The sequence below is a fragment of the Trachypithecus francoisi genome, unplaced genomic scaffold (genome assembly GCF_009764315.1).
Source record: "Trachypithecus francoisi isolate TF-2019V2 unplaced genomic scaffold, Tfra_2.0 Lachesis_group3, whole genome shotgun sequence".
Taxonomy (NCBI): domain Eukaryota; kingdom Metazoa; phylum Chordata; class Mammalia; order Primates; family Cercopithecidae; genus Trachypithecus; species Trachypithecus francoisi.
The window spans coordinates 113,064,278-113,077,782 of NW_022681468.1; the positions used below are offsets into that span (position 1 = coordinate 113,064,278).

Consider the following 13,505-nt stretch of genomic DNA (forward strand, 5'->3'; position numbering starts at 1 on the left):
CCAGTTTTAAGAAATGACATTTATAATCTGACAATAGAAAAGAGCAGAAGAACCATAAGGAGAGCAGGGATCCAGAGATCCTTACCTGTTTTATAACTCTGTGATCTGTATATGTCCCTGAGCTCTTTCATAAGTCTATCTGAAGCTTGCACTGACCCAGACACTGCACCCTGAAACACAAAAGCCACTGTTTACTAGGGTCTGCTGAGCTAAGATTTAAGATATTTCAACCTGATCTAAAAGATTACAGCAAAAATGAATCACCGTTCAACTTTTTTTTTTTTGGAGATGGAGTCTCGCCCTGTCACCCAAGCTGGAGTGCAGTGGCACAACTGCAACCTCCGCCTCCCGGTTCAAGCAATTCTCCCACCTCAGCCTCCCAAGTAGCTGAGACTACAGGTGCGCACCACCACGTCCAGCTAATTTTTTTTTTTTTTTTTTTTTTTAGTGGAGACAGGATTTCACCATGTTGGCCAGGATGGTCTCAATCTTTTGACCTTGTGATCCGCCCACCTCGGCCTCCCAAAGTGCTGGGATTACAGGCATGAGCCACTGCGCCCAACCTCAACATTTTAAGAAGTAAAAAAAGTCCAATTAAATGAAGCATTATGAAGTTTCAAGAGGATATAAAACTAGGCACAAGTCTGGTTCATTTCCTATTTCTTATCATGTAAAAAAGTCTAGCCAACATGTCCAGACCACCATGGATTCCACAATAGTATAGAATTCAGTATGAGTCTATTCCAAACCCCAGCAATTACTATAAGACACTCAAGGTGACACATTATTAACTAAAATACAGCTCCATTCATTAAAAAAAGTGACTTCATAAAAAAAAAAAAAGATGTTAAGTCATAAGACTACAAGCAAGAATATTACACAGATGATCTAGTTCGCACATTAAGACACTGAGAAACATGTGCCTACATGCGACTGGTTTCAGTTTTTCAGTGCAGGGACATCCCTAAAGATGAAAACACATCAATATCTTATCGTAAGACTAAATATAAACGGAACTATTTTTTGGTCACGTGAAATTAAAGATTTTAAACATTGCACTATACTTTGAAGGGGATGAAAAAATCAAGTTTCCTAGCTCATTTCATATCTACAAAATATGAGAAGTTTTTTCCTATCTCTAAAATATGAAGAGTACCTAATTCACATGGTGGCTATGAAGACTAAATGTGAAGATATATGAAGTATAAAGTACTTGGCATAGTATCGGTCATGCAAAGGTGTTCAATAATTTATAGTTGTTTTGACTATAACTCAAACTGGAATTGATCACAAGACACAAAGTACAGTTATCATTAATTCAAAAGACACAAACTTCGTTTTTAAGTAATCAACATATTGGGGCCTGTCTAAATTTCTTTGTTCTACTAAAAATTATAAATTAGATTAATATATAAATAAGATTGAAGAAGGGAGAGTAATCTACCTGTTTTCAACATTTGGCATCTACTTACCTAACAATTCATTCCCTGTTTTGGGGCACCTGTGCCCAAGACAAAGTAACTGCTACGCAGATTTCGTGGAGTTGGTCAACAGCTCTGATACAAGGCAGGAAGTAGTAAGTGTTCAATCATTTGATGTTTCCCTACTCTGAACATTTTATATGTATACACATCATTTTCATTTATTTTTGATAGCAATCATCCAAAAGGTATGTACTGTCTAGCCGTATTTTAGAGTTGAGGAAAGTGAAACCATAAAAGGTGTGTTTGTCACCAAACTCAGTGTTCTTTTCACATCCTGCTGCTTCATGTAAAAGAGATATTAAGTTGTGGCCGGGCACGATGGCTCACACCTGTAATCCCAGCACTTTGGAAGGCCAAAGCAGGTGAATCACTTGAAGTTGGGAGTTCAAGACCAGCCTGGCCAACATGGTGAAACCCTGTCTCTACTAAAAATACAAAAATTAGCCAGGTGTGGCGGTGCACACTATAATCCCAGCTGCACGGGACGGTGAGACAGAAGAATTGCTTGAACCTGGGAGGTGGAAGTTGCAGTGAGCTGACATTATGCCACCACACTCCAGCCAGGAGACAGAGCGTGACTTCATTCAAAAAAAAAAAAAAAAAAAGATGTTAAGTCAAAAGAGAAAAATTACTTTTGGTTGGGTCAGAGTAGGACAGACCAAAGTCAGCTTCACCAAGGAGAAAGAACTTGAATTATATTTTGTAGGAAAGAATGAATTAGAACATACAGATCCCATGGGAGGAAGGTAAGCAGAGAAAACAGCATAAACAGGCCGGAAAGGGGCATATACAGGGATCAGCAGGTGGTTCCAGGATGTGAAGAGCAGACGAACAGGGTAAAAAGTGGCTATCCATAGATAAGAAACGTCATCTACAGCAACAAAACATATAACTAAGGCTAGGCACGGTGGCTCTTGCCTGTAATCCCAGTACTTTGGGAGGCTGACATGGGAGGATTGTTTGAACTCAGGTGTTCAAGACCTGCCTGGGCAACACAGAGAGACTTCATCGCTACTAAAAACAACAAAAAAAACTAGCCTGGCACGGTGGCACATGCCTATAGTCCAAGCTACCTGGGAGGCTGAGACAGGAGGATTACTGGAGCCTGAGAGATCAAGGCTACACTGAACTATGTGCCACTACACTCTAGCCTAGGTGACAGAGCAAGACCCTGTTTTAAAAAACATATGACTGAATCCACCACTAAGGCAGGAATGGAGGAGGAGGGCAGCTGAGGTGGGCATGTTAATGACTTGCCTGGTATTAACTATAATTATTTAATCACGAAAGTCCAGGTTCTACATATCTACACACACTTACATTTAAATGGTCTTGCCTTTGAGTCTTCCTAATTTTCTCTAATATTGCCAAATTTTCTTTTTCAATTCCTTCATCCTCTGACTTTTTCCCACTAATAGGCTCTTCTTCCTTCATCTCATAGTGATCTAAGTCTTCTATATCCTGCAAAAAGAAGAAAAATGTTAGCTTATTCAAGCTATTTTTCTTCAGCAATTTCTTATGCCAAAATAACATTAAATTACACTTGACTCAAAGAGGGACAAGAAACAAAATATATCTATCCTATGGGGAGAGAGAAAAAGACCCCACATTCCATTCAAGAGGCTCCCACCTTTTATATCCTATATTTTATTTAAAAGCTAGACTCTGGGTAAAGCAGATTTAAAAGCTTTACAAAATCATAACTATTACCAAATAAGCCATCTTCTAAATCTCCTGTTAAGAGGAACCTTTAAAACAGTTTAGCAGCAGGTGTCAAGAACCCAAAGTGTTCCTAGTTTGTTCCAGAAACTCAACTTCTAGAATTGTATTCTAAGAAACCAGTTTAAACTGTAAACACTAATTTAGGCATAAAGACACCTATTTCAACCTTGCAACCACAAAAACAAACACAAAATCTGCATGTGCAAAAATAGCAAAATATTAAGAGGCCACTGAAATACTAACATAGCATAATTTCTCCTGTATCGAAAAACTTTAAAATGAAAAACAGAATACAAAAAATAATTTCAATTATGCTGAAATAAGCACAGAAAAAGGAAGACCAGAAGAACTTACATTGAAATATTAATTTCAGTTAATTTTAGTTATCTCTGGAGACATTTAATGCCTTCCCCTAATTTCCAAGTTTTATGTAATAAGCATCTATTGACGTTTATAACTAGAAAAAAAGTTAGAAAAAGAATTTTATCTCAGGTCCTCAGGAGGCTGAGATAGGAGGATCATGTGGGCCCAGGAGTTTGAGGCTGCAGTGAGCTATGATCATGCCACCGTACTCCAGCCTGGGTGACAGAGCAAGACTATCTCAAAAAAAAAGAAAAAGAAAAAAGAAAAAGAAAAAGAAAAAAAAGAATTTGAATACCCCTAGACCAGTATCTTTATTCACATCATTCTGCTCCCTCCTTTCCCATACTATTTGTTCTTTACACATATATAAATCTATGCAGAATTTAAATCCTAACTTTTTGCAATTACCTTACTTCTCTACTTCAATTGCCAAAATCTCTAAAGGAGTAGTTTATACTCATCTCGACTTTTTTCTTTCCCAAGCAGGCTAATTCACTGACTTCTAGACCAGGTTAATGACTACCGTCTATCCATTCAATAGGCCTCCTTTTTGGTTTTTTTTTTTTTATATATATTTTGAGATGGAGTCTCACTCTGTTGCCCCGGCTGGAGTGCAGTGACAAGATCTCGGCTCACTGTAGCCTTCGCCTCCCCAGCCTCCTTTTTGGAATGCCATCTCTTCAAGCCCTATTAACGTTCTGTTCTTACTCAAACTCTGCCCATGACTCCATACTTCACGGAGCTCCCTTCTCCCTGTGTGCACCTTTCAGCACCAATCTTCCATCCTACACGTTTTTCTCACAATTCTCACAAATGCCTTTAGCCTGTATTTCCTCCTGTACCTTCAACCTCAGTCATGTTCCCATCCACAAAACTTCTTTCCCTGAGTATTAATCAGCACATCCCAAACAGAATTCAACATTATCTTTCTAAAATATCCTCAGCACACTATTCCGTGCTTAAGGCCTTCCTATCAAAAATCACACCAAATAGAAACACACCTGTCTCAAGTTCAAGACTTTTAACCATCTGCCTTTTCTAGCCAATCTTGTTTTTTCATGAATTCAACACATCAACACTGCTTCTCAAAAGAAAAGTATCGGCCGGGCGCGGTGGCTCAAGCCTGTAATCCCAGCACTTTGGGAGGCCGAGACGGGCGGATCACGAGGTCAGGAGATCGAGACCATCCTGGCTAACACGGTGAAACCCCGTCTCTACTAAAAATACAAAAAACTAGCCGGGCGAGGTGGCGGGCGCCTGTAGTCCCAGCTACTCGGGAGGCTGAGGCAGGAGAATGGCGTAAAACCCGGGAGGCGGAGCTTGCAGTGAGCTGAGATCTGGCCACTGCACTCCAGCCCGGGCGAAAGAGCAAGACTCCGTCTCAAAAAAAAAAAAAAAAAAAAGAAAAGTATCCAATGAACCCAAACACACTATGTCCAAGGTTGTTCTGAGCCTCTTCCCATATTATTTTAGGAGCCTAGAATATCTTCTTTCCACCTGTCCTAATCTGACATCTCCAAAGTCCATTCTCCTTCCTTTCTAGTTTTCCCTCAATGTTGCGGCCCCTTGTTTATTAGCTTGTGAGGGGAAAAAGAAAAAGTTCATGAACTTTAGTACAATGGCTGCTTCATGGTATACTGGACCCACAGAAAAGGTTTAACGTTTTCATGCAGTTTATTCCACCTAAGCTAAACTGCATAAAAACATTAAAACAAATTCTCATTCTAACTGGACAATTTTAAGAGTATTTTACTCCCAGACTCATAAAACAAGCCTATATCCAGGAACAGTGGCACACGTCTATAATCCCAACACTTTGGGAGGCCAAGGTGGTGGATCACTTGAGGTCTGGAGTTCGCGAGATGAGCCTGGACATAAGAACGAGACCCAATCTATACAATAAAAAATGTTTAAAAAGCTGGGCATGGGGCACATGCCTGTACTCCCAGCTACTCAGAAGGCTGAGGTGGGAGGATTGCTTGAGTCCAGGAGTTCAAGGTTGCAGTGAGCCATGATCACACTACTGCACTCCAGCCTGCGCCACAGTGAGACCCTGTCTCAAAAAACCAAAACAAGTCTATAACACTGCTTCATTAGTTCTGAAGCATTCTAAAAGTATATTTTAGATTAAAAATTTCCAAATTAAGAAAATAAAAGCATACATTGATTATAAGACCCAAAACAGAAAAAAAAAAAATTTTTTTTTTTTTTAAATCAAGACCATGGAATCCATATATCTTCTATTTGGTCAACGCAGAAACAAAGATCTTTGTTCTGAAGTTTGATTTTAAATGCAAAGTTTCAGAGCTTGAAAACATCTAAAATTATATCCATGACTGACAACTGGCCTAAGCTCAATGTCTTTGGAATGAGCTCTACTAAATTTGCTATGATTTAAATGTGCTCCCTCCAAAATTCAGGTGTTGGCCAATTTGATGATATGAAGAGGTAGGACTTTTAAAAGGTGATTAAGCCAAGAGGGCTTCTTCCTCCTTAATGGGATTAAGGCCCTTACAAATGAGGCTTCACACACTGGACTAGCTTGCTCTCCTGCCCTTCTGCCTTCTACCATGTGAGAGGATGCAACAAGAAGGTCCTCAGACACCAAATGTTGGTATCTTGATCTTGGACTTCCCAGCCTTCAGAACAGTGAGAAAATAAATGTCTGTTCTTCATAAATTACCCAGTCTCCAGTATTCTGTTAAAATAGTGTAAACCAGATTAAGACAAAATTCATTGATGATTTTTCAATGAGAGACAGCTTCACTACTTCTAGTGAGTAATCCCTAAAATGTTCTCAAATTCTCCTTTTATGCAAACAAAGTTTTATAAACTCAGTAGTTCCTCTTCCTAAAAATAACCAAATACAGATTAAGTACTGATCAGTATTAAATATAAATATAATTTTAGTGCTAAATGTTAAGAGCTTTTGTTTTCCAAGAAATCAAATCCAAAGAATTCAGATAAATTTGCTCAAAGGCATATCGTTAGTTAAAGGTACAGCCAGAGTTGGGAAATTATATTCCATTCCAAATACAATGTGCTTTCAATTATTCCACAATAGCAGTCTATAAAAAAGATTTAAGAATTACTCAAATGTTCAAAAATGAAGACATTTATGAACTCTTATTTTATACAAAATACCTACTTCAGCCATCTCTTCTTCTTCTTCCTCTTCTTCTGAAGTCACTTCTTCTGTTGTCCCATTCTGAAACAAAGAATGAATCTGACAGGGCTACACAGAACAAATATGCACAGGTTGAGTACATTAAAGACTGGTGCCATAGCTTTAGGGACAGACTCTCAACCATCTGTCACTGCAGTCCCACTACCAGACAGTTAATTAAAATTAAAATGTTTATCTTTAAATCCAGCTTTGATTAACAAATAAGTTATCAGCTTTTAAAAATGAAACAATTTTGAACAATTCAACTTAATGGATGCCTCAGGAATAAAGAAAAGCAATCAAATACAAAGCAAAACAGAAAAAAACGTTAAAACATAATCTAATTTAAAATAAGAAAACATTTTACTTGTATGGCTGTGTGCATAAGATCAATGGCTTATTTAAAATAAAATCTCCCAAACTACCGATTCCTTAAAATAGCTACCTTTTTAACTTTGGAAAGCCTGAATCATTACATAAATTCAATTGTCTTACATTTTGAAAGGTCAGATGTGTTATTGATACTAGACAATTCACAAAACTAAGAATTATGAAATGATGACCACCTCACTAAAAAGCAAATTTTCTTTTTAAAAACATTTTACTACAAAATACTTCTCTACAAGACGCAACTTACCAAATACACAATTTACAATTTATCAAGTTCAGAAATGAATCTGATGGAGTTTTAGGAAGGGCTTTCATATTCATTTTCGGCAAAGTTCAAAAGATAAGCTTCCTGGCCAGGACACTGTTTATACATGCATCTTTAACCATATTCTGTGTTCAGGTTAGATTCTGTGTTCAGGAATAATTCTCAAGAAAAACAAACCCATGATCACAGAGGGTATTAGAACTCTTCTGGATTAGTCAGCTGGAGAATTTCATGTAGATAAACATACCTATGCAGAATTAATTTGTATTTCCTTTAAATCTGCATCTCTTTAGACATTGTCTTCTAAAAACTAAATGGAAAATGGAAGCAAGCAGCTTCCAAAATGTAATTCTCCCCTTTTTCGTTCCCCTAAATTGTTATATTCCAAGTCAAACTATTCTGGGTATCTAAAGACTATATACCTAGCCTAAAAGTCCCAAAGAGTTTGGTTGCATCAGTGATTGAAAGAGCATTTTTGAAATGCCAATTTCAAAGCTGACCCAGAGAATCTGTTTTTCAAAAGTTCTCTTGAGGTGATTATCACATGCATCCAGGTCTGTCACCATCAGCCCAGTTACTATCCTTCATTTTAAAATGAGAAAGCTGAGCTCCCACCACCTCAAAAAGGGGAAGTAATTTAATCAAAACAAAAAGTGAGTTAAGCTTGGGAAATCCTAAGATGAATTTCATTTCAAGATGTGGCCTGGTCCTCTTTTCAAAACCCCATTGAAATGACAGAATTTTACAAAAAAAGAGTAAGTCTGCTGCAGCAGCAGAAAAACAACAAATACAAGGAGAACACCCTTAGTGAACCAAAACTATAAGGACATGCTGGAAGATACAAAGGAGATGGAATCAGACTGCTGGGCTTGAGAAAGTCACAAATTCAATCCAAATAATGGAGGAACCACTTTTTTTCAGAAGAATCAGACATTCTTTACTGTACTTGTCCCATCTACAGTTGGTAAGGATCACTCTCCTAGATAGGAACCCTATCTTGACGGCCTCTATGAGTCTCAAAACCAGAGAGAAAAGACAGAGTGTTTTGAATACAACTCAATGCAGCAGCAAAATCTTCTAACAGACTCGGCCTCTTCCTTTTAGCTCAAGAGTTAGAAAGCTCACCAGCCACCACCTCCCCATCCTCATGCCACAGGAAGAGCACAGGTCTGCAAACCAGGAGGGGGAGGCCACAGCAGAAAAGAGTGACAATTCTGAAGACACTCAGATCAACAACGGATACTGATCAATGGTATATCTCATCTATAAATGAAAAGATAACCATGTATCACCAGTGAGCTGAAGAAAATTAGCAATCTGAAAGGAAAGTGCCAAGTCAAATAAGCACAAATGATCTGAAGCATTACTAATGAAGGAAATAAATAGAATTTAAAAACCTAATTGGGATCTCTAGCAGTAATTGAGAAGATACTGCATCCACAAAATAAACAGATTACTATGCAAGCACAATTCTACAAAGTAAAAATAAGATCCCCCCACCCCCAAAAAACCACTTGTAGAAGGGCCAGAGTACTATGCACTTGACCCAATAAGGCATTTATGATTAAGAAAACCAAACAGTGACATTCCCTTAGAACAGAGAAAAAAAGGAGATGTGGGAAAAAACAGAAGAGAGGTAAGTAAGAGAACAGTTAAGGGACATCAAAGATATAGAGATCTAACATTCATCCAGAGGATGAAGGGGAATAAAAAGAAAGAAAAGAGACAAGTGCTGCTGAGCTAAATAAAGACTTTAGAATATTAAGCAGCTCTGAATGCCCCAAAGGAATACTGAAGGCCTGATACAGTGGCTCATGCCTATAACACTTTGGGAGGCCAAGGCAGGAGGATCACTTGAGCCCAGGAATTTGAGACCAGCTTGGACAACATGGTGAAAACCCATCTCCACAAAAAAATTTTAAAAATTAACCGTGCATGGTGGCAGAGCGCACCTGTAGTCCCAGCTACTCAGGAGGCTGAGGTGGGAAGACTGCTTGTGCCCAGGAGGTAGAGGCTACAGCAAGCCATGATCACACCACTGCATTCTAGCCTGGGCAAGAGAGTAAGACCCTGTTTCAAAAAAAAAAAAAAAAAAAGGAATACGGAAAAGTAAAACCCCCACACTTTACAGTTACAAAGAAAATCATACCAACTACCAGAAAGAAAAAATAACATACACAGAAAGTAGTAAGAATGAGATAGGCATCAGACTTTTCATTTGTAACAAATATCAGAAGATAGAAGTGTAAGTAACTGGGAATAGACTCAATTATGAACTCAGAATTCTATATCTAGCTCCATCAATACAGGAAGCATATCTGTGTATGTTTACCTCCAGATTCTCCACACCAATGTGGAATACTTTATACAGAGTCAGATATTTGTTGAACAAATGATAACAGACAGGAAGTATTCAAGGGATGCTCTTCATACATATCCCTGCAAATGCTTTCTAGGTAAAAAAACAAAAAACAAAACAAAACAAAAAAAATAGGATATTATTCAGAGATATACTTAAGGGGCAGGGAGCAGGAGACATAATACAAGGAGCAGCAATAAGCAAAGACAACATTAACACCAATAGTGAAGTCTAAACGATTGCTGATAATGCAGCTGAAAGGTCACAGGCCATATTCTCTGACCATATTGAGGCACTAAAAATAACTGAAAAGTCACCTGAAAATGCTTTTTAAAAAGTTTTTTTTCCTAGATAACTCTTGAGTAAAAGAAGAAATTGATCCTCATGCCCTTAAGTATGTACCCCAGAGAAATGCTGGCACAGGGGTACCATGAAATACAGACAAGAATGATCACAGCAGCATTCGCTGTTCCTAACAACACTGGAAACAACCCACATGTCTGTATCTAGTCAAGGGGATAAATGGTAGGGTGTATTCAAACAATGGAATAAATACAGCAATGCAAAACAACTATAGCTACACAAAATAGGAACAAATTTCACACACAATGTTGAGCACAACAAAGATGAAATAATACACATAGTATGATTTTCAGAAGTTCAACAATAGGCAACACTACACTGTATTATTCAAGGATGCATACGTGAGTGATAACACTAGAGAAACGTAAGGAAAGATAAGCGTACAGAGGAACAGTGATTGGGAAGAAGCCTGCAGAAGGTTTCCATAGTGTGAGCAATGTTCCTTCTTTTCCCCTGGGTGCTAGCTAGGTGTTGGTTTCCAAGTATTCACTCTAATTATGTGTTACACTAAGCTTACATTTTACATATTTTCAATACACATCATCTCTCACAATAAAAAGTTTTAATAGTATGGCAATGTGAATGAATGATGGAATAAAATTACTTGGAAAATAGATTTTAAAATTTGTGCAATAAACTCAAACAGCACCCAAAGAAAATGCATACCCTTATATGGTTGTTTAAAAAGCAATTTAAATTACATTAATCCACTAAACCAGAAAAAGCAAAATAAAAAGGGGAATTAAGACATAAGCAAAAAATGAAAAAGAAAATACTAGATTTAAAAAATAAAACTAAAGGAGGATTCTTTCGCAAGACTAATACAATAAAACAGCCAAGCCTCTGAAAAGTAATCAAGATAAAACTTTTGAAGCGAAAATGGCATACAGCCACATGTGAATACGATGCAACAGCTTAGAAGTATACATAAAGCGATCATTTTTTTTAGAATCTACAGTTACTAAAACTGAAGAAGAGGAAAATCTGGAGAACAATACATAGAAAAAGGAAAAAGACAGTCAAAGACTCATCCTCCAGATTGGAGTTTTATTTAAACCATGGTTTCTCAACCTCAGCAATATTGATATATTGGGCCAGACAATTCTTTGTGGAGGGTTCTCCCGTGTGTTGTAGGATGTTTAGTGACATCCTCTCTACCCAAGAAATGCCAACAGCACCCCCTACCATGACCAGCTGTGAAAACCAAAAATGGCTCCAGATATTTTCAAATGTCCCATGGGAGGCAAAAATCTCCAGTTGAAAATTACTGTGTAAACTAGATCTACATCTTAGATCTTAGAAAAAAAGATGTAAAGCTTTCGAAGTCAGCCCTGCATACCCTTGATACTGAAATAAGAGCGTAAAAGGAAACAAAGTATAACCTTACTTAATATAGAAGTAAAAATCCAAAAATAAAATATTACCATATCCATTCTAATGGCGTTCACTATAGAAATGCAACGATGATTTAAAATTAGGAATTCACAAGTTAAATTCCTACATACAATCGTGGGCATAATCATGAAAAACCAGCCAGCTCTCTATGCATTAAGTCCATGTGATATTCAGTGAAAAACACAAGCTGCAGATGTCCTACAGAAGGAAAAGTAAGGGGTCGGGGCAGTGGCTCACGCCTGTAATCCCAGCACTCTGGGAGGCTGCGGGCAGATCACAAGGTCAGGAGTTCGAGACCAGCCTGGCCAACATAGTGAAACCCCATCTCTACAAAAAAATACAAAAAATTAGCCAGGCATGGTGGCGCACACCTGTAATCCCAGCTACCGGGGAGACTGAGGCAAGAGAATTGCTTGAACCCGGGAGGCGGAGGCTGCAGTGAGGCGAGATCACGCCATTGCACTCCAGTCTGGGCGGCAGGTGAGACTCCAACTCAGAAAAAAAAAAAAAAACACTGGCCAGGTGATCATAGATGTTTATAAAATATCAGCTGACTGTGGTGGCATGTGCTTGTAATCCCAGCTACTCAGAAGGCTGAGAGGTAGGAGAATCGCTTGAACCCAGGAGGCGGACGTTGCAGTGAGTTGAGATCGTGCCACTACACTCCAGCCTGGGCGACAGAGAGACTCTGTTAAAAAAAAAAAAAAAAAAAAAAAAAAAAACACACACAGAAGGAAAAGTAAATACTGAACACATATTTCTCCCATCTGCTCTTTGTCCTGAGGCTCCACTAAAATTACGGTGAAGAATAAACACACAATTACAAAAAAGGAATGAGGTTATCAGCAGACAAGAACTCACCTCTAGACAATGACAGTAAATGGAAAATGGTTAATTAATGGAGCAAAGCCCACAAAGGTGGAGGTTAGGGGGATATCGATAACAAGGAGGCAAATTTATCTCACAGCATCCTGAAGAGGCTCTAGACTCAGACACTAGGTACCCCAGAAAGCGAGACAGATAGGCAACACTGTAAACAGATTAACAAAAGCCTATATACAGAACATATTTTCCAGGCTCTGAAACACTGTTCTACCACATCTCCTTAAGCAGAACCCAAGCAAACATACATCCACCCCAGGCAAGAGAACACAGATTTCATATCCAGAGGAATGGAGTAGTTCCAGCCACCATTTATGATTGCACCAGGAGATAAGATAGAGGGGTAGGGAATAACAATTGGGAATCAGCCTAAATTCCCACTAAAAGCTATCAGTTGACAAGTCTTGGACACGAAGAACTCCCAATCAGTCTTTCAGTCTTTTTTTTTTTTTTTTTCCTTGAGATAGGGTTCCATTCTGTCACCCAGGCCAGAGTACACTGGCATGATCACAGCCCACTGCAGCCTCAACCTCATAGGCTCAAGTGATCCTCCTGCCTTAGCCTCTTGAGTAGCTGGGACTATAGGCAGGTGCCATCATACCCACCTAATTTTTTATTTTTGTAAAGATGGGGTCTCAATATGTTGCCCAGGCTGGTCTTAATTCTTGGGCTCAAGTGATCCTCCCATCTCGGCCTCCCAAAGCACCAAGATTATAGGTGTGAGCCACCACACCCAGGCTCCCAATCAGTCTTTTAGTACCTCTCTCAAATATGAACAAAAAAGGGAATTAAAAGACTACAAATGATGAGCAACATAGAATACATACTTGAGGAAAGGTTTAAAAAAAAAAAAACAAAATTAAGAAAAAAAATTATTAAAAAGATGCTAGGGAGAGGGTCAAAGTATCAAAATAGCTCCTTAAAGACACTTATGAATATATTACATCCATAAAACAAAAACAGAATATGAATAAAAAATAATCAGTGAAGAAAAGGTTGCTAGAACTCAGGGCTCGTCCTTGGATGGGCCCATCCCACAATGAATCTGGGTTGGCCTCAAGACTCACTTTAACCTACAGAATTTGGTAGAAATGATATTGGACCTGTTCCAGATCT

The 13,505-nt window shown here is 38.4% G+C and overlaps 1 protein-coding gene across 11 annotated transcripts in view; it reads right to left on the reverse strand.

The window, feature by feature from the left end:
- The window catches only part of UBE2Q2 (ubiquitin conjugating enzyme E2 Q2), a 59,741-nt gene that overhangs the window by 26,711 nt on the left and 19,525 nt on the right, over positions 1-13,505 (reverse strand). For 6 of the 11 annotated variants that reach the window (XR_004432199.1, XR_004432198.1, XM_033190982.1 and 3 more), the window contains exons 4-6: positions 6,718-6,804; positions 2,805-2,945; positions 86-170 (exon numbers count right to left, since the gene is read on the reverse strand). Coding sequence is in view for 9 of the 11 variants with exons in the window: in XM_033190982.1 (XP_033046873.1) it covers positions 86-170; positions 2,805-2,945; positions 6,718-6,804 (313 nt within the window). In the remaining 2 variants the exon portion in view is untranslated. The remainder of the gene's footprint in view (positions 1-85; positions 171-2,804; positions 2,946-6,717; positions 6,805-13,505) is intronic. The other 5 variants (XM_033190983.1, XM_033190980.1, XM_033190976.1 and 2 more) reach the window with 3 other exon arrangements.